This window comes from Melozone crissalis, unplaced genomic scaffold (genome assembly GCF_028551555.1).
Source record: "Melozone crissalis strain CALT ecotype California unplaced genomic scaffold, PUWL_Pcris_2 ptg000034l_1, whole genome shotgun sequence".
NCBI lineage: Eukaryota > Metazoa > Chordata > Aves > Passeriformes > Passerellidae > Melozone > Melozone crissalis.
In genome coordinates, this window is record NW_026535812.1 from 6642818 (window position 1) to 6667458 (window position 24641).

The 24641-nt window shown below is 43.3% G+C and overlaps 1 protein-coding gene across 3 annotated transcripts in view; it reads right to left on the reverse strand.

Annotated features, from left to right (window-relative positions):
- The window catches only part of ARMC8 (armadillo repeat containing 8), a 61867-nt gene extending 38002 nt beyond the window's left edge, over positions 1 to 23865 (reverse strand). For 2 of the 3 annotated variants that reach the window (XM_054282800.1, XM_054282799.1), the window contains exons 1-3: positions 23762 to 23865; positions 21816 to 21892; positions 8794 to 8865 (exon numbers count right to left, since the gene is read on the reverse strand). In XM_054282800.1, coding sequence (XP_054138775.1) covers positions 8794 to 8865; positions 21816 to 21892; positions 23762 to 23806 — 194 coding nt within the window. In that variant the 5' untranslated portion in view covers positions 23807 to 23865. The remainder of the gene's footprint in view (positions 1 to 8793; positions 8866 to 21815; positions 21893 to 23761) is intronic. The other variant, XM_054282801.1, reaches the window with a different exon arrangement.
- Between the last annotated feature and the right edge of the window lie 776 nt (positions 23866 to 24641).

Consider the following 24641-nt stretch of genomic DNA (forward strand, 5'->3'; position numbering starts at 1 on the left):
TCTCTTACAGAGCAAAAATTAAACACATCAACTACAATCTCAAGTCTAACATGCTTAAAATAGAAAGCCTTACCTAAAGTTTATAATTAGTGAAGATCAAAATTTAAGTGTCCATTTTGCATACAATAAGTTTCTGAAATACTAATAATATCCTTTTCTACATCTTTAAAATAAGTCTGAGGTTCAGATCAGGTGTTCCACAGAGTTAGACACGTATATTGTAATATTTTCTATTTCTGTCTTTAAAAGACAGAACTGACACCAAGTAGCACTGAAAATTAGGTACTCCCAAACTATAAAATTACCAAAAAGTTTAAAGTGAGGAGAATCCATGTAGTCACTAAAGATAAAACTATTAATTAATAAAGTACTGTCAAGCATTAAAGACAAAGATCCACATCCTTCTGTTGCCCAGGGGAACATCTTGGACTGGTTTGTTGTTCCCAAGCTCTAGCCTGGACAAATTCAGCAAAGCTGTAAAGCATTACTCCTTTACATCAATATCATCAGGATAAAAAAGAAGAAAAATGGCATTTATATGCAGGGGACAGAAGGGAAGATTATAATTTGGATTTTGGAAATGGAAAAACATGATTAAGGTATTTGTTCATAGTTCACAATTCCTAAGAACACAGTGTCCCTGCATAACCTGGATCCCTGATCTGCAGCCTTGTCCCTGATCAGCCAGCCTCTGGATTCCAAAGCAGCAGAAATACTGGAACAAGGCTGTGCTAGAACCCCCACAACACACTTTTGTGTGCTTCAGGGGAAAACAAAAGCACAAATACACAGAAAAGGTTGTCTAAAGGTACTAATGTTCTTGTTGACACTCTTCAGCCTGTGGTCCTGCAGAAAAGCTCATTACAACAAACAGGAAATTAAATAAACCTGATGGAAGGATCTTACAACATCTTCACAAGTATTTTCCACTGGTTTAAAATGCAGTATTTAGATTTTTTTTCAAACTTCTATAAGGCTTCTTCAGATATTTTTCACTTACATTTATATAAAATACAACTTCTGTCCTTCTAAGGGCAATTAAATGATTAAAGCTTTTTTTCTCAAGTGTCAGGAATGATACCCAGGAAATGAGGAAGGACAGGAAATCCATCCAGAGGGACACTCCAATGGACTCCATGAACAACCATGCCAAGAAACAGAAATGGGGTCAGCTGAGGCATGATCACACCTGGGAAAACCATGGATTATTTTAAAGTAGAAAACTTCCAAAGGAAGCAGCTGCTGAACAAAAGAGAACTCCAGTGGCTTAGAAGGAAGAGAGCTCAGCTTCCTCTTTCCCTTGATGATGACATTGGGTGTGATGCACCAGAGTTCCACACCATAACACACATGTGCATGGTTTAAACCTCCCAATCCAGTCTGAGCACCAACCTCACAGTTAAAAAGAGCAGAAATGCCCTTTTTCACATTGCAGCCCATTCACAAGTTGCCACAAAAATGTCTCAAGTTCCTGAAACACCTGGCAAGGAGATGAGACTCAGCACTTCCCCAAACCCCACAGGCAGGCACGTGGAGGAAGAGCCCAGGATAACAGTGTGTTTAAGACATCTTTTATCAAAGCATGTTAATAAATAAGAGCTTTAATTGAGCCATGCTTAGCTGAACATTCATCACCAGCCCCTTGCAAAGGGGATGAATACACTATTTGTGGGATTATTCTATCTTATTCTACCTTGGGAGATGCTTCTACTCCAGTCCATTGCAAGAAGGCCCAAAAGCTCTCCCCTGGAAAAGCCTGTGATGAACACAGAGATGAAAGCACTGCTGAGGTGAGTTACCCCTGTTGCCTGACAGAATATGGAATAAAAAGTCACTGCATGCATAGAGGTCACCTCTGAACATGCTGCAAGTCCCAGTGAGAGCCAGCTCCAAATAGTGAATGGAATTAATGGATTGAAAATAGTTCAAACAAGGCAGGAACATCAACTTTTTTTTCAATCTCTTCTTTTTAGTGCTAAAAAGCACTACTTTTCAGACATAACAAGAAGCAATCCCTTTCCACAGAACTTCCCAAAGACAGAAGCATAATTTTAAAATCCTTCAGAATAATTTCTGTATAATAATATCTAAAGTGACAAATTAAATAGCTTTAGATTCTTGCACAAGAAGACTCAAAAATGAGTGATTTTTATGACTGCTTGTCACAGAAATTTATCCTGGAGTGAATGCCAGTTTCTCTTCTGGAACCAATGGCAATTCCAAATCTCCAGAGGCTGGATCCAAGAGACCTGGGCTAACTCTACTCCCTAAAAAGCCCTACAAAGCAAAGATAACTCTTTCTGAAATATTTCCCACAGTGCACAGTTTTTTAAAAGAGCCAAGTTGAGCAGTATGCAGTATATAAGTAGGGAAGCTGGCTGCACAGAGAGCTTTGCCCTTGGGAGTAAAACAGAGTCTCAGCTTGCAGCTCTAGTAATTTATCCTAATGCTCAGACATCCTCCCTAACATTAATATTCCATGAGCTGTTCTATATACACCACAAAACCTGCAGCCAGTCTGACCCTTCATGTAACTAAATCCAACTTTGGAGAGTTCCAATATCTACTGAGCTGCAAGAGGTATGGATTTGCAACTCCACATTTTTCATTACTACAATCAAGTTCTCCCTCCCCTTCCTCTTTAATGATGTTCCACTTGGAAACAGCCTTGGCTCCTCCCCTGGAGCCCTGTTTACAGCAGGAATATTCCCCCAGCATTCCATGGGTTCCTGTCCTGGTTCCTACCCTGGTGGTCTCAGCTCCCGAGGTGCTCACACCTCCCCTTCCAAGTGAAGGCCACTGAGGTGGCTGCAGCACAGCCTCTCCTCTTGGTTACCAGATCCAAACCCTCCATCCCAGTGCACTACCACTGCCAGATCTCCAGTCTGAGCTGAATTCATTCCAGTGTTTCCCCCTAAGCCCATTCCATGACCACTCAGCAAAAGATAAGTACATCCTTTCTTTGCAGCCATTTATACCAGAATAGGAACACACAGCCCCTGGAAGCAAACAGAGATAAATTCACACCAACAGCACTCACTTTTTAGCTTCCACAGTGAATTACACTGGTTCAGTTTAAGACTATTTTTGAGACTATAAAAGCCTTTTGTTCCACAAAAAGTGTGTTAATAGGCATCACACAAACCAACATCTTCACCTGGTCTTGCTTCAACCACCTTATCACTTTGTCCAAGACTGATGTCTTATTCCTATGTTCACCATTGGACTGTTCATTCCATTGACTTTGACAAAACACATTCAAACTTTTTTCTAAATCTTCCAGAAATTCCTGTCTGATTTACAATATCAGCCAGCTTATGACCACCATCTGAACAACTACTGTTCATTAAGACAAACTAAGTGTAAAATGTTTTTGTCTGAGGATATCAAGTGACCTTATACCAAAAATCAAGCTGATTTTACTTCCCATTCACCTGCAGTTTGAAATTCTCCATTGCATACAAAAAGATCACACTACAGTCTCACTGAGTTTGGTATCACCAGCCAATATCCTGCATCAGCACATGAAAGAGAACATCAAGAACACATTTTTGAGTGATTTTGTACAGATTTGACTCTTCCAGCTTCTTAAGAAGTAACATGAGGTATCACAAAGCTACCTTCTACATGATATTTTTAAACTTGAAACTTAAAATTCTAATGAAAACACAAAAAGAAAAGGTGGCATTGGAAATACATCTTGTATTAACATCCTTCTTTTTGCTATCAGAACAGGCACTTCAGAGATATGAGGCTCTACAGCTTCTAAACAACAGCTCTCACACAATTCTGCTGACTGCAAATGTTTGCCTTGACTCACCTGTACTCCACAGCAGTGTTAGAAGAATACCTTGCTCCAGTTATACACATCATCCTTGTGGAGAGAGTTATTCCTCATTAAGAGACATCTAATGATGCAATCAGGTCCTGACTCCTGACTTGATTTGAAGAAAAGCAAAGAACAACCACAGGAGAGCCTCTGCTCCCCACTCTTTCACCACCCTGGAGCAAAGCAAGCCTTGGAAAACCATCAAGGCAGGTGAAGCTCCTTCCCCTAAGACAGCAAACAGTGCACAGATTCCTGCCCTGAGGGGTGCATGGCAGAAAATCCCAATGTAAACTGCACAAAAACCAGAACAAGGCATCAGGAAACAATTGTGTCTTGACCTCTTAAGGACATCCAAGAAGTTTGGACGAAACACTCGCTAATGTGCATGACAGACCTCACAGTACTGAGTCCAAGTGCAGGGAGTTCCTGGAAGCAGGCTGGGAACAGGCCAGGGACAAGGAAGGTCCCAGAGGATGTTCAGACCTGACAACAGCACATTACTGACAGCCCAGCAGAGGCCAGCCCTCAGCTCCTGCAGGCCCCAGGGGAACCAGCTGGGCACAGAGCAGCACTGGAGGCAGGAGGAGCTCTGACACATCCTCAGGCCTTGCTCTGAGGCAGGATCAAACATGGAACTATTTCTCCCGGTCAATTTGCCAGCTCCCACTGATGGAGATCCACAGCACTGCCACCCCAGCAGCCCCTCAGCATTTCAAGGCACATTTCTCCACTGCTGTAGGGGAAGTCCTGCTCTCCCCATTCTTTTCTCATCTGTCTTGTTTTTAACTCCACAGAACAAGACCTGCTTTTTGTGAAAGTCAGTTTTGTGTGATGATTGAGCTGAGGCAGGTCTCAGTGCAAACACAAGACAAGAAGTGGAGGCAGGACATGGTCAGAAGCACCAAGGGTGGTTCTGTGAGAGGAGCTCTGTTACACCAACCTGGCACTTCAGCTGTACTGCCAGGGCCAGAGCCACCTAAAGATTTCCTTTCTCATCTTTTTTACCAGGTTACACAGTTACTAAAGCAGCAATCTTTTATTCTTTTGGCAAACTCTAAAAGAACACTGCCTGAAGGAATTTGATTATGTTTAACAATAAATTGAAACATAAAATGTCATCTTGGTGTGTTTACAGGCCTAGAAACAATTTAAAATCCCAATAAATTCTTACTAATTTTCACTTCCATAGGCAACCTAACACTCTGCTGTGCAGAACTCAAAATTCAAGTGATGGAATGGAAGAGAGTCCTTCAGCTCTTCTACATGGCCTTTAAAATGTACTCCAAAGAAATTTTAAAAATTTAAAAATTCAACAGTTAAACAGAATCATTGATAAATTCCAGGGAAAGATTAAAATTAGCTACACAAAATTCTTTGAGGGCCCCTACCTAGAGAAAGCTTTGGGAAGAAGTGCACTACCACCTGACAATGCCAAATAATTGACTTTATGTGATAGGGGAACAATCAGCTGGAAGTTAGAAAATCATTTTCAGTAAGTGACAAGAATGATTTAGTGATCCTGTTGAAGGCCCTGGGTGGTTGGGACTAAGATTTGATTCAAAAACTGTATTAATTTTGGAGCAAAGGAAGAACTGAAGCTCTTAATGAAGTGGATTGGACTTTAAATGCTGAACTCTCAGCAATAATTAGATCAGCAGTAACTCCATTCAGGTAAGGGTTTTTGTCAAAATCACACACAGAACTTCAACAGCTAACTACAACAAACAGGAAGACAGAGCTCTGATCTGCTCACTGGAATTTAACATTGCTTTCCCTGTGCTCTGCCATCCCCACAGGAAAGAAGGAAGGAAATGATCCCAGGACTGAAAGGTCCTGCTGGTGCCTGAATGGCAAACCAGCAATTCTGCATCCCTCTGGGTACCCAGAGCTGCTCCTCAGACCTGGAACACTGACTGATCAGGAATTCCTCCTGCTCATTTCACTCAAGGGTCTCCTTTTCCAATTCCACCTCTGTGAGCCATTTACAGTTCAGAGGGTTGGGAGCCAGCAGCACTACAGACTGCTACTGCATGAACAGCACTTAGCTCAGAAGCCCTGTTAAGATGACTTAGAAAAGAACAGTTTATATTTGAACTGATGATTCCATCATTTCCCTGAGATTTAGGCTGTAAGAGGAACTGAGAGAAAGCATTAAATATTGAACTTGGACTCCAAAGAGGTGTCTGACATGGTGAGACACACAGGCTGCAGGATTTGTTCTTATAAAACTGCTCAGTAAAGGGGCATACCAACAATTACTGCGGATTTCCTGGTCTCTGCTAGCACTCATGAGGGGCAGAAAGAAAAAAAGCTGAAGGACAGGACAAGTAGGAAACTGTTTTTGCCAACACTGTTGTGTCTTAGCTTTAAGTTGCTCTGCCACTTAAAGAACTTGGCCTTAAAATAACTTTTCCCCTCTAAACTTTAAAAATTCTATTTTCTAGGAATACTACTAAAATGCAAGAATTTCAAAAAGTAACATTTCTGCAGCATTGTCAGGGGCCCAAGGCCAGCATTCCATGAGAATGGAAATTCTATGATTCTGGGAAGAGATACAGAAAATCACTTCTTGGGAAACAAAATCCACACACAAGCTGGCTATTTCCATTCTGAACATCCAGGGCCAAGTCTGTGCACACATCTAGACAGGTTTAACACCTCCAAGTTTTAAATTCCAGACATGGCAACTCTGCAAGCCTTCTTTAATCAACTTTGTTTTCTCTAGCACCCTCTTCAGAATAAGCAGTCCAGAGATGACCACAGGTCAGACTGAAATTTAAAGGGCCCCCAAAAAATTCTTTTAAGGTATTGATACATGTCCCTTTCCAAAGATGACACCACTGAAGAGCCAGCTCTCAGACTCTGGAGGTCACTGGCCCAGAAATGACAGGGATCCACCATTCTTCCACAGCAATTGCTTCCTTTGTAGGAAGATCCTCACAGGACTTTGCATTTCTTTGCCGTATTTTAAAATAATAGGGTTATTTCATGTATTCCAGTAGTATTTGGCCTGATTTCAAACAAAAGATACCTCTAGACTTGTTTCCAAACCCCATATGAGTCTGTTCTAATATTTGAAGATACTGTATTCTTTTCCACTGAGTGACAGGTCTGAAGGGGTTCCTTGGGTCTAAAGAGTATTTTCTGAAAGCCTGAGAGAGGAATATTTGGGGAAGGAGACAGAAGCAAGAAATGAGTAAAAAACAAGCTGAATGACAGGACAAAGCTGCAGCAGAATTCTAACAATTCCCATTAGAGAAGAGAATCAACTTCCTGTGGGAGCCTGCAACTGAACTCTGTGAAAAGAAAATTGTTCCTAAAGACTTAAACCAAAGAATGTCATGTTGGTTATTCCTCTCCTCACTGAGGGAGAGGCTTGGCTTTGCAGACTGGAATTCCCCAGGCCCCTGCACTCCACCAGCTTCACTGCTTAGAAGGCACATCAAAAGAGCCAATGGATTCCCACCTCCTTGACAGAGAACACCAGAGGAGTTCTCTAATCCAAACAGTCTATAATCTACTCAAGTCTGTCTGCAACACCTTGAGGAAATTGTAAAGCCTTCAGAAAGGCACTTGGGGGTAGATGATGTCAGGTTACAGCCAGGGAGGATCACTCTCAGTGTATTTCAGCTAGTCCTCCTGTCTGAAGAGCCTTTTCTGAAGATCGCTGAAGAAACTTCTGGTCATTTGAGAATAACTTGTCCTGAAGAGAGGACAAGTGTGATAGCTCACTTTTTAACATTCCCCAGGGCCAGTCATTTCTCTGCAGTTGTAGATTAACTGTATAATTTACCTGGGCAGCCAGAAGGCATTAACAACAATGAAGAAAAAAGCACATTTGAATTTTCCTTACTGGGCACAAAACAAGCAGCAGCAAAAAGCAGGACAGCTGAGGGAATAGAAGTCCTACAAAATGTAAGAACAGGAAGATTCCAGATTTGGAAAGTGAATCAGCAGGACTTGCAAAAACTCCTCAAGACCTGTTGCTGATAGAAATTCCTTAAATTTCTCATCATCTTCAACAAATGCCCATTTTCATCTTCTCACCTCCTGTGAAGTCTTCTCTTCACCTGTTTGTATCTGGTCAAAAGGGAAGATAATCCAGCAGGTTTGGTACAGGGGTGGCCCCCCTGCTAATCCCTAGAGAATTTCAAGGGCCAGCCTTGGCACAAACTCAGTGTCAGTGAGAAGATACTCACTGCAAATAAAAAGCATTTTTGACAAGGCAGCAGCAGCTCAGGCAGAATAGCTGGGGACCTGGTTGCCATTTAAGCAAAAAGATACAGGGGGTGCCACACTGCCAGCACAAGGACTGCAGTGCTCAAGGGTTTCATTCTCCACTGCTGCAAACTGAGGCTGGAAGAAAGCTGGAGGAGAAGAGGGATGAAATGAAAGCTGTAGTGAGCAGTCTAGAGGAGCTGAAGTCACCTGTTCAATTTGTACTAGTGGAATCAGGGTCCAGAAAATGTTAACATCAGCTGAAGCAGCAAGGTACAATAAAGTATGATCAATGGGTTTTAATCCTTGAAGCAAGTGGAGCAGACAAGCAAATTATCTCAGATGTTTTTCAATACTTTAAATTAAATCTTAAACATAACCTTACACATTTTCAGTTATGAACTCACCAGGCAGTTGGCTGAGGAACAGGATTAAGATACAACCACTTTCATCCATCATTAATATCAATGTCAAAAAAATAGATTTTATTCCTGAGCTGATAAAGTTCAATAAAAACACCAAGACTACTTTAGAGAATTCTATGAAATTCTAAATGAAAAGCATTACTCAACAGCCTGTTCTGTAATACATGAGTTTAACAGATATTTCAAGTCTCTCTCAGTTACATTAAAGAAAGTATTCAGTCAACTACAATCAAAGTTAAAACAAAAAAGTGCCTGTGATCGAAGGATCATTATTCCAGACCTGTTGTGAATCAGTGAAAAGGAGAGTAGCAAAGGACATACCTTGGAACTGCTCCCAAAACAATCAAGTTGGCTTTTTGTTTGTTGTTTCCAATTACAGCATTTTTCATATCTCTGTAAATCCAGAAAGAAAAACAAACCCTGGTAAATTATGCTGAGGTACTGAGGGCTTATCTATAGAATTTACTATTTCCATGAGGCTTATCAAGCAGTTTTCCACATGTCCATGCTGCAGCTACAGACTGGGCAGTGCTTCAGGGCACAGTTCCCTCAGCCCACAGGAAAATACCCCAGAGCTCTGGGATTCCACTACATCCCAACTCCTGCAAGTAAGCAAAAACCCAAACTATCTCACATGCACACCATACACCAAGAAGTCTTATTACTGACAAAAACTAGATATACTGGTTCTTTGTACCCACATTGTCACTAGACTTCTAAAACAATTTCAAAACCCCACTACTGGTTGGGAAGTCAAATATTGGGAATTTAAAGTATTAACAACTGAATAGTCTACTGGGTGCAGGGAAAGGCAAGCTAAGAAAAAGGAACAATGATCCATCAGCAGTCTCCAGAGACCAGGCTTTACTCTCTTCACCCCAGACTTCCTTTCATGTATTTCAGCAGGACACCTAAACATCTGTGCATCAAAATCTCAGGGATTAAATGGAAACCAGAGCATTTTCCCACCTGAGAGTCACTGCAAGGTTACACACATGACAGGCATTCATACCAGAGAGGTACCAGAACATGGGAAGCACTTTGGGAAGTGGACACTGGTTGCACACACTAAGAATTCCTATGAAAACATGTGATTTGTAATCTTGTTCAGAAAATTGCTACTGTATTCTAAAAACCACCAACACCTGCTCTTTTTTCTCTTCAAATGAGCACATTGAGCATACATGAACATCCACAGAATCTGAAAGCAAGCTTGCAGCTTAGAGCTGGTTTCTGAAAATCAAGATGATTCAATTCTAGGAAGCTTTCTAGCTGTTGGGGCCTTTAAGAGCACAGAATAAAGAGAGATCAACTTCAGGTAATTCTTTATCACCAAAAAACCAAAACTAGATTGATTGTTGTGTTAGCAGCAAAACTGACAAGTTAATCACTATGCATATAATTTATTCAAACAATTTGAGAGTGGTAGTGGTTGCTTCAAGTGAGCACATTTCCTTGCCTTTCTATCTCTCCCAGCTGCTATCTGCAATTTTTAAGGAACATAGAGCAGCCCTGTCCTGTGAGATCCGCCCTGGCCAGCAGGAACACTATACATTCCTTTGGTGTGCACTGAAAAATCAGATTTCACAGCAACAAGCAGCAGTCCCAAGAGCCCCAAGTTTAACAACTCCCTCCACTAGAGTTGTAAAAGACTTCTTAGCCAAGGCAGGCAACTCCTTACTGGCACAAACAGGACCTCCATAAAGCTCAATTAGCAAAAGGCAATTGCCTGTCCTCCCTGAATTTCTCCACATGCATGCACAAGAGTACTTGAGGAATTCCAGGCTAGCTCCAAGTCTAGCTGTGATCTCAGAGTTCCTGCATGGGATCATCACTCAAAGCAGCTCAGCTGCAGCTCTGTGCACACCTGAACCCAGCAGAGTCAGGAACCCCCTGCAAGGAGCCAGCACTGAACAGCAACTCCCAGCCCAGCTCCAGTTAGCTCAGCATCAGAGGGAATGCTGCACCTTCCTGTTGTGTCCCCCTAAGGTGGGTAACTTCACACCATCAGGCAGGAGGGAGAGGAGAAAGAGCAAGGTCAGGAGACAGGCTAAGCTGGAAGCCCCTGAAAATTCCACAAATGGAGTTAAAGTTGTCGCTAAAATCAGAAACAGTACTTCAGTGGTTTCTATGCTGAACCCTTCACATTAAAGGTAATTTTTAAAAGTTTGTGAAATGGAAGAGTCAGTTCAAAACAGTGGCAGAAGTAAGGGTCAGATGTCTCAGAGGAATAATGGAAACTGCACCAACAGATGTGTCAAGCTCAGGCACCAAAGTGCTCAGGCCACTCCAAGACTTCAGAAGAGGCTGCCTCTCCCTGCTGCCCTGAGGCACCAGAGCCATCAAAAAGTGCACCCTACCCACAACCTGCAAAGGCATCTCAGGCAGCTAAAGGGGAGGTACCAACCAAGCACTCTGGAAACTAACAAACACATTTTGGTGATTCTTTAATACTCTGTGTTTGTGATTTTACATTGTATTTTGTGTAAAAAAAAACCCAAAATAACAAACAAAACTGAAAACAACACTAACCAACTTTTGTGACTCCTGCCCCAATCTCCAACAGAATGGTTTGTTAACCTTATAATCATCTAATTAGTATTGCCTATTAGGTTTTCATTCAGAGACCCTTTCACAAGTGGCAGGAGCATGGCCAAGTTCCACAACACTCAAGTGGAGAGGGTAAGAGAGGGCACAGTCCTGATCTGTAAATTATTCAGATTAATTTCTCCATCCCACTTTCATAAACTTCCTCAGAAAAGTTAAGTCAGACAGATAAGAAATGGCACAAACTTGAGATTTCTGACAGATCCAACACATGTACATTTGACCAACTTCAACTTGCAGGCAAGTCAAAAACCCTGAGACTGGTAACATGACCAGAACCTGTCAGACAGTGCTCAAAGGTCCCCATGTCTGTGTACACTCCCAAGCTCCTGCCACACTTCTCTCTTCCAAGTGCCACCTACAGAAGTGACCCATTCAATACAGAGGAAGCTGTGGATATGGAATGCAAGAACACCCTTAAAATGCCATATTCAAATGCTGCATAGTAGTAGACTTTTTTGAGTACTATGAAAAATAATTATGTAATTGCATATGATATTTTATAGAGATTTTCCTGATCAGGAAGCTGGTTCCCTAAGAAGCAAGGAACTACCATATGCTGTCCTGGACTACCAGGTCCTTGGTGAATCACAAACCTTGGAAAAACTGAGGGCAACTCCCTCATTTGAGAACATTACCTCCAACAAGCTCAAGCTTGCCTGATTTCAGATCCAAGACATCATGGGATACATCCAAGGAAAAAAAAGCAGCAAAGATCACTATCTTGTACAAAAAAGGAGGCAACAAAGAAACCTCAGAAACTGGGTCCAAAACTAACCCCCAGTTTATTTCCAAATGTCAGGCACCCTGCTCCCATTTCCTCTGTGCAGGAGGGAAAAGGGAACAGCAGTACCAGTGCAGTTACAGGGAGATGAGAACTCCAGAAGTACAAAACAGCCCTGGTGACTCCAGGCCTGACCTGTGACAGGACCATGACCCAGAGGGAGATCCAGCATTCCCAGCTCAGGGTGTGAGCCAGCTGCCAGCAGCCTCCCAAGAAAAACTCAGAGCTGGCACCTGCACCCACAACACCTTAGCACCAGTGAGTGTCTCAGCTAGAACAGCAACTCTGTGGAGAGTCAAAACACAAACCTGGAGCTCCATAAAACAGAGCCCTTAAGATGCATTTGATGTTGGCTGGGTTTTTGATTTGGGCTTTTATCTATCCTGTATATTAAATCTTACTTTAGATTCAAACTAAATTCCAAATCATTTAACAAAATTACCTTCATTACAATCAATTTAATGCATAGATTTAAAATCTGATATTTATGCTGACATGTATTATAGTACAATAAAGTAATTTACATGGAAAAAAACCTGCAAGAAGGAATAACACAGGCTGCCAACAATAAAATACTGCAGAGCTCCTAGCTAAGTGCTTGGGAATATTGCATCCTGAAGTGCTAAACCAGCTTTTTCAATCTATTATTGCTTCTTAAAGAAATAAAAATATCATTTCATCAGTTGAACCTGTAATCATTCAGCTTTAAGTTATGAAACAACCTAGAGACTGGAAAAGCAGCAAGACTGATTTTCTTCCTACAGTTTGAGAAAATCAGTGGGGTGATGTTTATCAGCTATAACAATGTTTCAGAACATTGCAACCCAAAAGCAATCAGTTTAATTAATTAGCTATAAATAAAATGCAGTGTATGCTAGTATATGAACACAGCATGAGTGTTTAAAAATATTTTAGGAGTACATTAAACTAAAGAAAAATCTAATTTCCATCTAAATACAGCTTGACAAGATTTACAAGAAGAACTAATTTGCCAACTGTGCATGAAGTTCTGGTTTTATTTTGATATTTAATGTGTAATTGTTTAAAGGCACCAGATATAGCCACTTCAGACAAGCAAGAAGTGACATTAAATATAACAGTCTGCAAGTAAAATATGGTCTTTCAGTTTCAATGATTCCTAACCAATAAAAACCAATATTATTAAATGTCTACATCCTGAGAAAATGAGTAGTCAATGAAAGTTACTATTGCAGAAGGAAGCTGAGGAGCTGACCTTTACCCTACACAGAAGTTACTCAAGTTCAACATCTCAATGAAGTCAGTTCTAAGTTTGGGACTCATTCCACAGAATAAAACCCCAGTGAAAGACAACAGTGAGCTCAGGTCCCAACTGAGAAAGAAGAGACTTTCACAGCACCCCCAGTGAGCCCCCATACCTGCATCTCTCCTGCAAAAGAAATCCTGAGAAAGCAGCATGGATACAAGGACAAGGTGACAATTTGGCTCTACCTCCTTTTTTACAATATAGTAAATCAAGCACAAACAGAATAAATTATAAAATTCTGTTAGGAAGCCCTGGAGCTTTCCTACATCACCTTCCACCAAAGCAACACAAAAGATCTTGAAACGAGCCAGAGTGACTGGAGGAAGCAGCCACAGGAACTCCTCAGAAGAAGAGGAAATAAACAGCCTGCATGACATTTCCTCATCTTATGGCTTTTGAAAACAGCAGAGAGCCACAACTCAGGGGCTCCTGACAGAGGAGGGTATCAAACATGAGCTGAACAATCACAGAAGGAAAAGCAGCCCTTGGCACCTGCAGCCAATGCTTTCACTTTTACTATGAAATAGTTCCAAGAGATTCTGAGCCAGTTATGCAGCCAGACAAAGCTCCCAATACAAAGCACTCTCAGGGCTGGGGATTCATCTAGCAGGGGCTGTCCAAAGTCACAACAACAGAGTGACACAAAGCAGCATTCCCAAAGGTCTCAAAAACTCAAAATGCAACTTTTTAAAAAGCTGAGGTACTGCAGCTGATACAGGGACACAGCTCAGAGAAAAACCAGCTGCCCCAAGTGCAGGAGAGTTTCTCAGTTTCAGGATCATATGAGCAAATGGCACCTGTGCTGGCTGGACTACAGCCACAAGCTCACTGTGGACAAGCTAAGTTTGGATAATTATGCTTCCTACAGCTTTTGTCTCCTCCTCCCTTTCCTCCACTCTCCCATTTTTATAGATGGAAGGAAAGCAACATCAAGATGTAATGACCAGTTTTTGAGTGTTAAAATCACTATTGTCACAGAATTAATTTCTAAGATGGATACTACTATGGCTTGAAGCTGTTTTCTACTCCTTTAGTAAGTAAGAGACCAACATGACTGCTGGTCCAACCAAGTGAATAAAATTTTACAAACTCCTGTCAATTCAAGCAAACCCCAGAAGTCCTAAATCAACTTATTTTTAAGGTTAATCATCAAGTCAGGAAGTAAAGTTTCAAGATTTCTAATCCCATTCAAAAATAGCAGTTGATAAAACAATAAAGATGATTTTACAGGAAATAGCAAAGCAGCAGAGCAAGACAGTGTTACTCAACTCCTTTGAATTTTAACACTTAGAAACTGTGACACCATCAACATACACTGCAAACTAAACAAACAACATTTAGACAAAAGCCCCTCAATCCATGGTTGTTCTCAATATTAATTCTGTACTCTCAGTGCATAAAATCAAAATGTTGTAGAAAAATAGCACCTGGCTATAATTACAGCACTGCAGAACTGTAGAATTTAAAACACATAAAGCTAAAAGTGATCATTTACTCCAACTCCTCCATATCTCAAAGCCATTGAAAATGTTTGAGCTCTTATCTCAAGTATCCTCTCTGTAGAGGCAAATTACTGTGTCAGGAGTTTCCTGACAAAGAAAGTCTACCAAAGAGAACGAGAAGTGTTTGAGTGGCCCATACCTGTAGTTAGAGATCTTGATAGCTTACTCCTACCCTGAATTTATCCTGCTTTCCAGTGCTCTTCTTGCTGTGTGTGACAGGCTGAAGAAACCTCCCATACCAAACCTTCACTTCCACATAGGAGTTTACATCACTCAATTCACCTGCTGCCCTTCTGACCAAGCTTAACAAGGTCAGCTCTCCATGCCTCTGGCTACAGCTTCAACTCAAGCTCATTTCCAGTCTCTGCCTGGACTGACAAAAGGGAGATGCTGCTTTTCCCTCCTCTCCCAAGCAGGTTTTTTTGCCTCATCCTTTGCAGTGAGTCTGGATTTGGTGCTACAAGTTGCATGAGATCGGTAATGGAGAAACAATTTGCCTCACACAGTCTTAACAACAATGTAACCCAAATTTAACGTGTTTGAAGTTAGTGGTAGATGGGAGTTTAGCTAACTTCTATTATGTAACCAGTAAAAGCTAAAAAACCAAACCAACAAAACCACAGCAACCATAACTGGAGAGAGCTCTGCATTATCAGCATTTCAATTTCAGCACCAATCTCTGCTATTTAACCACACTAGGTCCTAAAGAATTATCCCAACAGAGGTGTGGGCAAAACAGCTGCAGCTCAGCAGAACTCTCACAAATCCTCACTCAGAAAATCCCTGCTCTGTGATGCCAGATCAGCAAAACACTTCTTTCACAACTGTCCCAAAAGAGCCAAACCACGTGAAAAGAGCAGCTCCACCACTGCTGCTTCACATGAATAACCCAGAATATCAAATACAAGTAACTGTGGTACCTTTTTTTTTAATGTCTCTATCTTCCTCCAAGGATATTTCACTTCCCAGTATGAAGGACTGCCTTCAGCATTTAGCAGTGCATCCCACAGCTTCAGCAAAAATTGAATGAAATTCCATTAGGTATCTGTAACACTACATTTTTACTGCACTATTCTTCATTCACTGTCCCTTTATTTAAAGTTACTTTTGCCCACTGTCCCATTTCAAACCCACCACTCTATCTACAGAACATTGCCCACCACAAGTGATCCACATGGAGAAGTTTTGAGTTTCATTCAGGACAGGAAAACACCTTAAAACAGCCTTGCAACATGTGTTCGGCTGTTCTAAATGAGAGCCTGGAATATTGTTTGGCACTGTCCACTGCACCTCAGGCCAACAAGCACTGAAGGACCACCAAACCCTATTAATTTAACATAGCTACTACTCATTAGATTATCATAATCTGAAGTCTCTCTGTCATGAAGCAAAAACCTCTGATTTTTATCTCCTAATAGCTATCAGAGCTAAGATGATGCACTGGCCTAGTCAAGCCTAAATTTCCTTTCTCAAATGGGTGTTACTCAGTTCTCATTGGAACAGAAATCCTCTAATATCTCTATGCCCATAAACTCTCTCATTCTGGAGTTTCTGGACATTCCAGATAATGCCTGTTTGAAGTATATTTTAGCAAGTAATTCTATGAGCTAGCCTTCCTGCCATAATCCCCCAAGAAAAGTATCTGAAGAGTTGACATTATCAGTTCAGAGCACAGCACAAACACAGCACACATACTACAGTCAGCTGAATCATCTGGTACATAAATTAACTGGAAAACAGGGTTCTGTCCCTTGCATGTTACTAGAAATATCAACCCTTCATGTTAGCATAAAAGTTCCACATTGCAAATGGAAAATGAGCTTCTTTTGGAAAGCTACTAAAGTCCAATTTTTAATACTGATTCAAATCAGTGCAAACTGGCAGCTCAGAACCAGAAACTCCAACACTAAGTATGAAGAATCACAACCTCAGCAGCACTGTTGGCTCTGTGGCACATATCCCTTGGGCCCAACCTCCAAGTTCACTCTTTAAAACACCCGCAAAGGGCAGAATTATTTTTCCCCCAGCTGCCTGCTGCTTGCACCCTCCCTTGCAGGCAGCCACTGCCTTTGTGTACCAGATTAATCAGGGGAAGGTAAGCTCTGAATGCCATGTAATGTTCAGCTGTGCTCAGCCTGAGCTCTGTTACTGAGCCCCACCTCAGCACCCCTGTGAGCTCATCCTCCCCAGCTCCATCACAGTCTGACAGAGGCTGTTCCTCCTCCCTCCTCTGATTCTGAGCCTCAAGCCATCACAGCAACAGTATCACCATGCTGAGGGCTGTATCAACACAGGGGTTTTGGAGAAAAGTGGCTTCACAGCCATCTCAAAAGTAGCAGTGAAATGGAGTCAATAACCATCATTCTCTCAGGGGCTCAGAGCAGTAAATGCAAGGCCTGAAATATTAAACATCCTTGTGAGGCTCAAGATTGTTGGCCAAATATCATAGATACACCTGAAGTTTAACCCACCTCTAAATATTACACCAGGAGTTACAATACAGAACAACTTACTTGCCAAAAACAAGCTATTCTGCATAAGTACCTTTTCCTGCATTATAAAAAAATGCAAAAAAAGTGAGAGTACTTTTTCTCTGGCAGGAACACATTTGCATTGAAGTGCATCTCCCTCTCTCTTCCCTCTGTCTACACCATCCTTCCACCTGACAACAAAAACCACTGCAGCACTGAAAGCCCCTCTTCACAGGGCACTACTTAATGCTCAGATGTTTAAGCCTTTCAGCTCCTCCTCTCCCTCCAAAAAGCCTTCTCTCACAGCTCACCTCTTGAAAGGGAAAAACCAAGGAGCAGAGCAGTGCTCCCAGCACCACCTAAACCTGCTCCAATTTCTGTCAGATCCTGCAGCTTCCCAGCTCCAAGCCACAAAGAGCCCATCCTGCAGTTCACAAAGCTCCAACAAGGGACTCAGGAGCCTCTTCCCTCCACACATGAATGAGTCTGCACAAAAACAATGCTCCAAAAAATTACATCACTTGTTTTTAGCCAATAACATCTCCAAGTTTCATGTAGGATACGCATTTACTGCCTAGGAGACAACAGAATTGACCCAAATGTACAGGGGCAAACCACGACAGGAACAACCCTCTAAGGACTGCTCTATTTCCACATGGCCAAGGGAATATGCACAAAACCAAAAAAGCTCCTGCAGAAAACTGAGGTTCAGAAGTGCCCACTGAGAGTGAAAATCTGATACAGCTGTTTGGGATGCAAAATGTAGAGACAAGTGCTGCTCATCACTTAGTGCTACAGAAAGTTGAACAGACAAGAAGAACCAGAAGCAAAAAGCAGCCTCTTCACAACAATGTAAGGGGGTAACTGTTGCTCCCTTAGAACTGAGGTGGGAATTTCCTCTCTTCCCACTTCATGAAGTTGCCTCTAATATTTCACAGAGTTTTTGTGGTGGCCAAGTGTGAACACTGCACTGATGATCCCTCCAACAGCCAGAGCTGAGAACACAGCACACTATTGCACAGCCATCTAAACCTCTGCCTGGAACATTTATCACAAACCCAAACTACAAAATATAGAAAATAGTTGGATGCAAAACACACACAGTGTGAGGGCCATGTGCCATTTCTATAGGATGTTTCTTTCATTGTGCTGAGAAATAAAATGCTCACACAAAGTTGGAAAACACTTGTCTACTAATTCCTGCTGGCCATAAAGGACAGGAACAGCAGGGGCACAGGAATTCTCAGTGCACCACAAAGATGATAATTTACAAGTCTTAAAGCATGACGTCCTTTGACTGCTGAGGAATAGCCTGATGAGAAACAGCTGGGACCTTGAGTAAGCCAGGCTTGTCAGAAAAGATGCTCCTTTCAAACCCAGCCTTGAGGTGGGATTACACAGCTCTCCATAAAATAGAGCTCTCTATAAAATAGATTGCCACTTTGAAGGCACCAGGCTAAATGTAATCATAATAAAATGTCTCTCAAAGAAGCCCCTGACCAGCAAAAAAATTAGAGGATAAAAACAGGTATCAGTCTTGCATCTGAACAATGTAGTCCTGAGCTTAATAGCAGGTGAAAAGCAAATGACAGTCTAAGGATCACAACCCAGATATGCTTTAAAAAAAAAAATACTGCAAAGCACAAAATGATCCTGTGGGAACAACCCTGGGACAAATGAAGCTCTCATAAAAGCACAGAAATTTACAGAAGCACTTCTGTTCTGTTCCTCTGCCAATAACAGCAAAACATTGACGACAACCTCAGAGAGACCACAGCATTTAATGCACTGCAGTATGTGTGTGAGGCAATGCAAGCACTGCCAACACGAGCTGCACACCTGACATCAGTGCTGACCTTGCAGAATGCACTCTGAGCACACTGGAGAAAACCTGAGCTCTACAACAGCAACAGAAAAGGGTCACAGGAGCACCTAAGGAGACAAAGCAAACCTGTAAAGATCTCTCAAGCATAAGCATGGTCACAATTTAGAGTCCATGTTTACAGAAGGGAACTACTATGTTAACCTTGCCCAACTACAAAGACAGTAAATAAAAGGTAAATCCACACACACCAACACAGATGTGGGTATGGAGATGGGCCTTGAACACTTCAGTGCACCACCAGGTACAGTACAAAAGCCAGTTGTCATCTCAACTTCTCCAATCCTGAACTGAGATTCAGGATTTAGTGGCAGGTACAATTCTCCCCTTCCTGTCCACTATCCACAGCCAGATGAGCAGGACAGAAATTATGTGAACAGAAGTTCTGCAGGAAACTTGGCATTTTGAAATAAGATCAATAGATCCACATGCAGCAGTAATGGACAACAAGGAAATGGTTTCTGCTTTCCCAGTAGCAGGAAAATAAAAAAGGTCTTAACCAGGTAAAGCTTTATTGTCTGGATGAGGAAAACTCTGAACACCACCTCTGAAAATTCATGGGAAAGCAAGGAAAAAGGGAGATTTTAATCATTTAAATGCTTTCAGAATATGAAATTAAAGCTTTCTCAAGTTACAAGATGAAAACTGGACCGGCATGATTTTCAAGTTCAAGAAACATTTAGGTGCATTTTACCTTTATCAAAGCTCATTCAGAAGTTGGTTTTCATTAAAATTACAAGGATGCAATGAAAAAAAGCCCCAAGCCCAAGTTATCCATTCAAGCATACAAAAACCAGGACTATCATAACTGAAGACAATCGGCAGAAACAAAGCCTCTTACAACAGCCCATTTTCTGATCCTTGATATTCATACAGCTCCATCAATCAAAATAAAAATCTAGGTCATCAGTATTTCCAGTCAGGATGCAGGGAAAAACCAGCACATCTTAGGAAACAAAGATTTTCTGCAAAGGATGCAGCATATCTGGTAAAGCTTCTGACAAGCACTTCTGGAAAAACTTTAATCCTTTCCTACTCCACCCCAAATACTAGATCATTCTAACTTCAACATCCCTGCATATGCCCTGAAATCAAAGGAAGAAGGACAAAGCAGTATTTTTCTGCCCAAAAAGAATCCTGGGCTGACAGAAAATTTTAATATATACACCACTCTAAATTCCATCTTTTATATACATTTTTTATTCTTTCATACTCTTATTCTATCTTTTATATAAATTTTTCTAAATTGGACTGTCACACACCCACCCACCAATATTTGAAAAATAACATATCTGCCACAAAGGACTGGCTCAGAGTCAGAAAAGATATTCTCACAATTGAGATTTCAGCCAGAGCATCACAAATACAGTTTTACCATCCAAATCTGCCCTGTGAGAGATATTGTGAAATAAATTGCTATTTTCTTGTCTTTAAATACACGAAAAGGATCTCAGCATAGAATCCACTGACACCCACGGACAAGATGAAGAATTTCAGATGTTACCCAAGACAAAGATACTGCCTAAAACTCTTGTTTCTGGGAGATCGGTTATACTGCAAAAGATGAATAACATATCAAAAGAGAGGGAAGGGATTACCAAGGGTTGGGGGCTCCAGTCCTTTGAAAAGGAAGGACAGCAGGGAAGGAGCACCAGCCATGGCTCAGAGCATCTGCCAGGGAGAAAAGAGGGGCCAAGTCACCCCACTGGGCCACTGGATGAGACACATCCTTCCCCAGGACTACCCCACCGCCCTGATGAGGAGGGGACCACCAAGGCCAAGGGGTGGAAGCAAAACCAGGCTCCCCTTGAGCAGAGTTAAGAACCTGCACACAGTTCCAGCAGGGTACCTAAGGTTCCTACACAGGTAAGGCGGTATCCCAACCAAGGAAACTTCCAGGACAGTTTGACCCAGACTGGGTTCTTCATGTATTTTAAAGGGACGCTGACATGTTGGCCCTGGACATTTGGAATAAGTGTTTTCATCTGCTACTGGGGAACACCTCAGGTCATGCCAAGCAGCATAATCAAGATTCCTGTTTTTTTGGTCCACTTGTTCCTCTGATTTCTCCTGGTGTTTTCCTAGACAGCCACAGCCAGCAAGGTACTCGTAAGCCCCAAAAGGTCTGGTTTCACCACTAAAGTCAGTCCTGGGCAAGGTCTCATCTGCCACTTTGCTGGAAAAGTGATTCTAGTGGAAAGCTCATGGCCTAAGGACAGCAAGGGAACACCCAGAGCTTTGCAGCAGTTTCACTCCTGCTCCTTAACTCACTCTCAGTCCCTACCCTGACCGCTGGCATGGAACAGAAATACTGAAATATAACCTGCATCCAAATGCAGTTCAGTGGGAGCGTTCTCTAGCAGCTTCCAGTTCCCATGGGGAGACAGAAGCCAAGCACTAAAAAAAGTCAAAGCCAACACACAGGCATGGTAGCAGGGGAAGGAGAAAGAGGCAGGTACACTGACTTGGCAGTGCAATGAGAAAAAAAGAGTCTCAACAGACCTGGAAGAGCAGCAAAACAGGGCCAAAAGGCAGAAATACACCCAAAAGAATTTTCAGTGCTCACAGAATGTTTAACCTCATTTCTGGCAACTGGGAGGCTGTGTTATGAACCATATGCACTACAGAGTGAGAGTCTATATCAATACTATCTCTATATCAATACTGACATATTTGTATTAAGATTTGCCAACTACATTTCTCAAAAAAAAAACATAAGAAGAGCTTCTTGCCCTTGACCTATCACTCTAATGGGATCAAGCACACCTGGCCTATGCACAACCAAGAGCCCAAGAGTGTTTCAATGACTTACATGACACCTTGCAGGACTTTTTGGGGATCGAGGTCAAACAATCTATCGACATAGTGGCGGCTGCTGGCTGTGACCTCCTGCAGAGAGAGAGCAAAAATTGCAATAGTTTATATCAATCCACACAATGCAGCAGCAAGTGTACAAAACTTCCCAGGCAAGAGGCAGGGAACCCACAGAATTGTACTTAAACGTGCAGTGTGTTACTGCTGGGCAATATCACACGAAGATAACCCTGTGCTCAAGTGTAATCTAGAGAAGATGAGGTGCTTAATGCAGATAACAACATGGTAAGTGTCAAAGCAAGTTAACAGAGAGCTATTTATGAACTGCAGTTATTAGCACTGCCTTGAATCACAATTTTATTATGTTTAATTGCTATATAGAATAAAAATTAACTCCTGGAAGAAAAAGTTTCAAAGAGCAGTTAATGTTGCTCAAGAACCATACCCACAAACAAGCTCTCCAAAAGAAGGAAGCTCATAAGACATTTTTCTGTAACTTACTTTGTCACAACATAGCTACATTTCAGAGCCTGTGCCACAGACCTTCAATGGGACAGCAGCACAGTATTCCCCACAGCATTCTCATAGTGCTGTATAACACAAAGAGAATTCTCTTCTCAGCAACAGGACGGTGCTTGTAAGCTACACACTTATGCACCACTGATTTGTTATTCCTTTTGAGAAGATCCAAAGTCAGAGATGGCAAGCATTCCAAAATACAAGGGTGGGAAAGGGGAAGGGAATTTTCCCTCCAGGTTCTCAGGAACACTTGCCAAGATATGAAGCCATTATCTCACCTTTTTTTTTTTCCTTTTCACCAACTCTTTTCATTAAGCTTTGCCCATTTTTTCCTTATGAGTTTTCCTTGAGAGAAGCTCTAAGAGTTGAAAACTCTTCCTTACTTTAACAAATATCTGGTAAGGGGTTGAATCTACTCCAGCTTCCCCACCCTGATGTCAAGAGGCATCGGCAGCTTCTTGCCTGTGGTCTCACATCACAGAGAAGAATCATCTAGAGGCAGCAAGGCTCCTTTGTCTCCAGGAACACTGTTAAATTATGCCACGTAAGTCCTACAGATACACTTCAACAGTGTCACCAAAGACAGTATTTTTGAGAATAGCAATGGACTTCTAGCTACCTGACCTATGCATTTACACGTAAAACTCTTCTAGACTTCAAAGAACCCGTAGCTTTTTGATTCTAAAATATCCTGGCTTCCACCCCATTAGCTAAAAAGTCTGCAATATGTAGAAGTGTATTCGTATGCAGGCAGTCCGCTCAAAAAAAAAAAAAAATTTATCGACATAATCAATTTCACGGAACTCTTAATCAACATGAATTTTTCAGGAAACTGAAGGAAAAGCGCCAACCCTCCGCTCCTGCGGCAGCACCGGGCTGCACCTTTTGCATCGCTACTCGCAGCACCGGTGCGATGCAGCAGGACCGCTGGGCGCCCTGGGCCGTCCCCCGGGAGGGGAAGGGAAGGCGGCTGTCACAGCTCCCAGCACGGCGGCTCCTCCCTGCCGCAGGAGAGCCCCGGTTCCGGCAGCGGCACAGCCCCCGAGCCGGGGCGGGCTGCGAGCGCGCCCGGGAGCCCCTGCCCTGCTCCGCAGCCCTGAGGAAGGGCAGCACCCACAGCGCCCACAGCGCCGGGCCCCCCGCGTGCCGAGCAGCAGCAGCTGCCCGGGGCCGGCGAGCCCGAACCGTCAGCAGCGAACGACACGTCCAGAGCGCCGGTGCCTCCGCGGCCACGGAACGGGCTCCTCGTCGGGGGGAAACCAGCGCCGGGAGAAGTTGCGGCGCGGGGGGCAGAGGGAAGGAGCGCGGCCCCGCCGCTCGCACCGCTCCCGCTCCCGGCGCAGCCCCAGGGCCGCTCCCGGCGCCGCCGGACAGCGGGGCCCAGCGGGGGCCAAGGTCAGGCAGAGCCCGGCCCGCGGCACTCACCGAGAGGACGCTCATGCGGAGCGGCGCCTCCAGCACACACGCCATCTTGGCGGAGCGCTCCGGCACCGGCGGCGCCTCAGGCCGGCGGGCGCGGGCTCATGGCGGGCGCGCGGCGGGCGGGGGCCGGGGGTAGCGGGGCGGGCCCAGCGAACCGGCCGGCGCCGAACCCCCGCTGCCGCCCCACCGCGCCTGCGCCGCCGCACGCCACCCGCGTGCGGGACGGCGCCCCCTGTGCGCACGCGCGGGGCAGGGCGCGGCCACCGCGGGCCGCGGAGAGTGAGGGCCCGAGCCGAACGCGAGCCGAACCGGAGACCGAGTGGAGCCGAACGCAGCGGAGACGAGTCTGAGCCGGAGAGCGAGTGGCAACGAGCCCGACTCGAGCCCAGCCCGAGCAGATCCGAACCTAAGCCGAAAGAGCCCGACTCGAGCCCGAGCCGAACACGAGCCCTAGCCCGCCCTTTCCCCTCAGCCTCGCTGCGCAGATTCGGTTTGCGCGTTCCTTTAGTTTGTCATTGCTTTTGTTGCCAGCATTGATTTGTTTGGTTTTGAATTTGTTCTTCACAGAAAACACCGCAAACAACTCAGGACTTCACCAAGATGTGCTACAGGGTCTATAAATCTGCTATTTTTTTATTAGCTCCACAGTATTACACAGCATGAGGCATGGGGCCACTGACTGTACCCACCCTGAAGTCAGAACTAAACGGGAGGAGGATGGTAGAACCACGAAAAGATAGCAGATACATCACAGCTCGGGTTCACACCTCTCAACCTATTTCCTTCGCAGGAAAAGAGAGGCTTGGCAGCTGCTAGAGACTGCACAGGATAACAGGAGTACAATAAACATAGCTTAGGATGCAGCCACAAGGTGACCTTAATA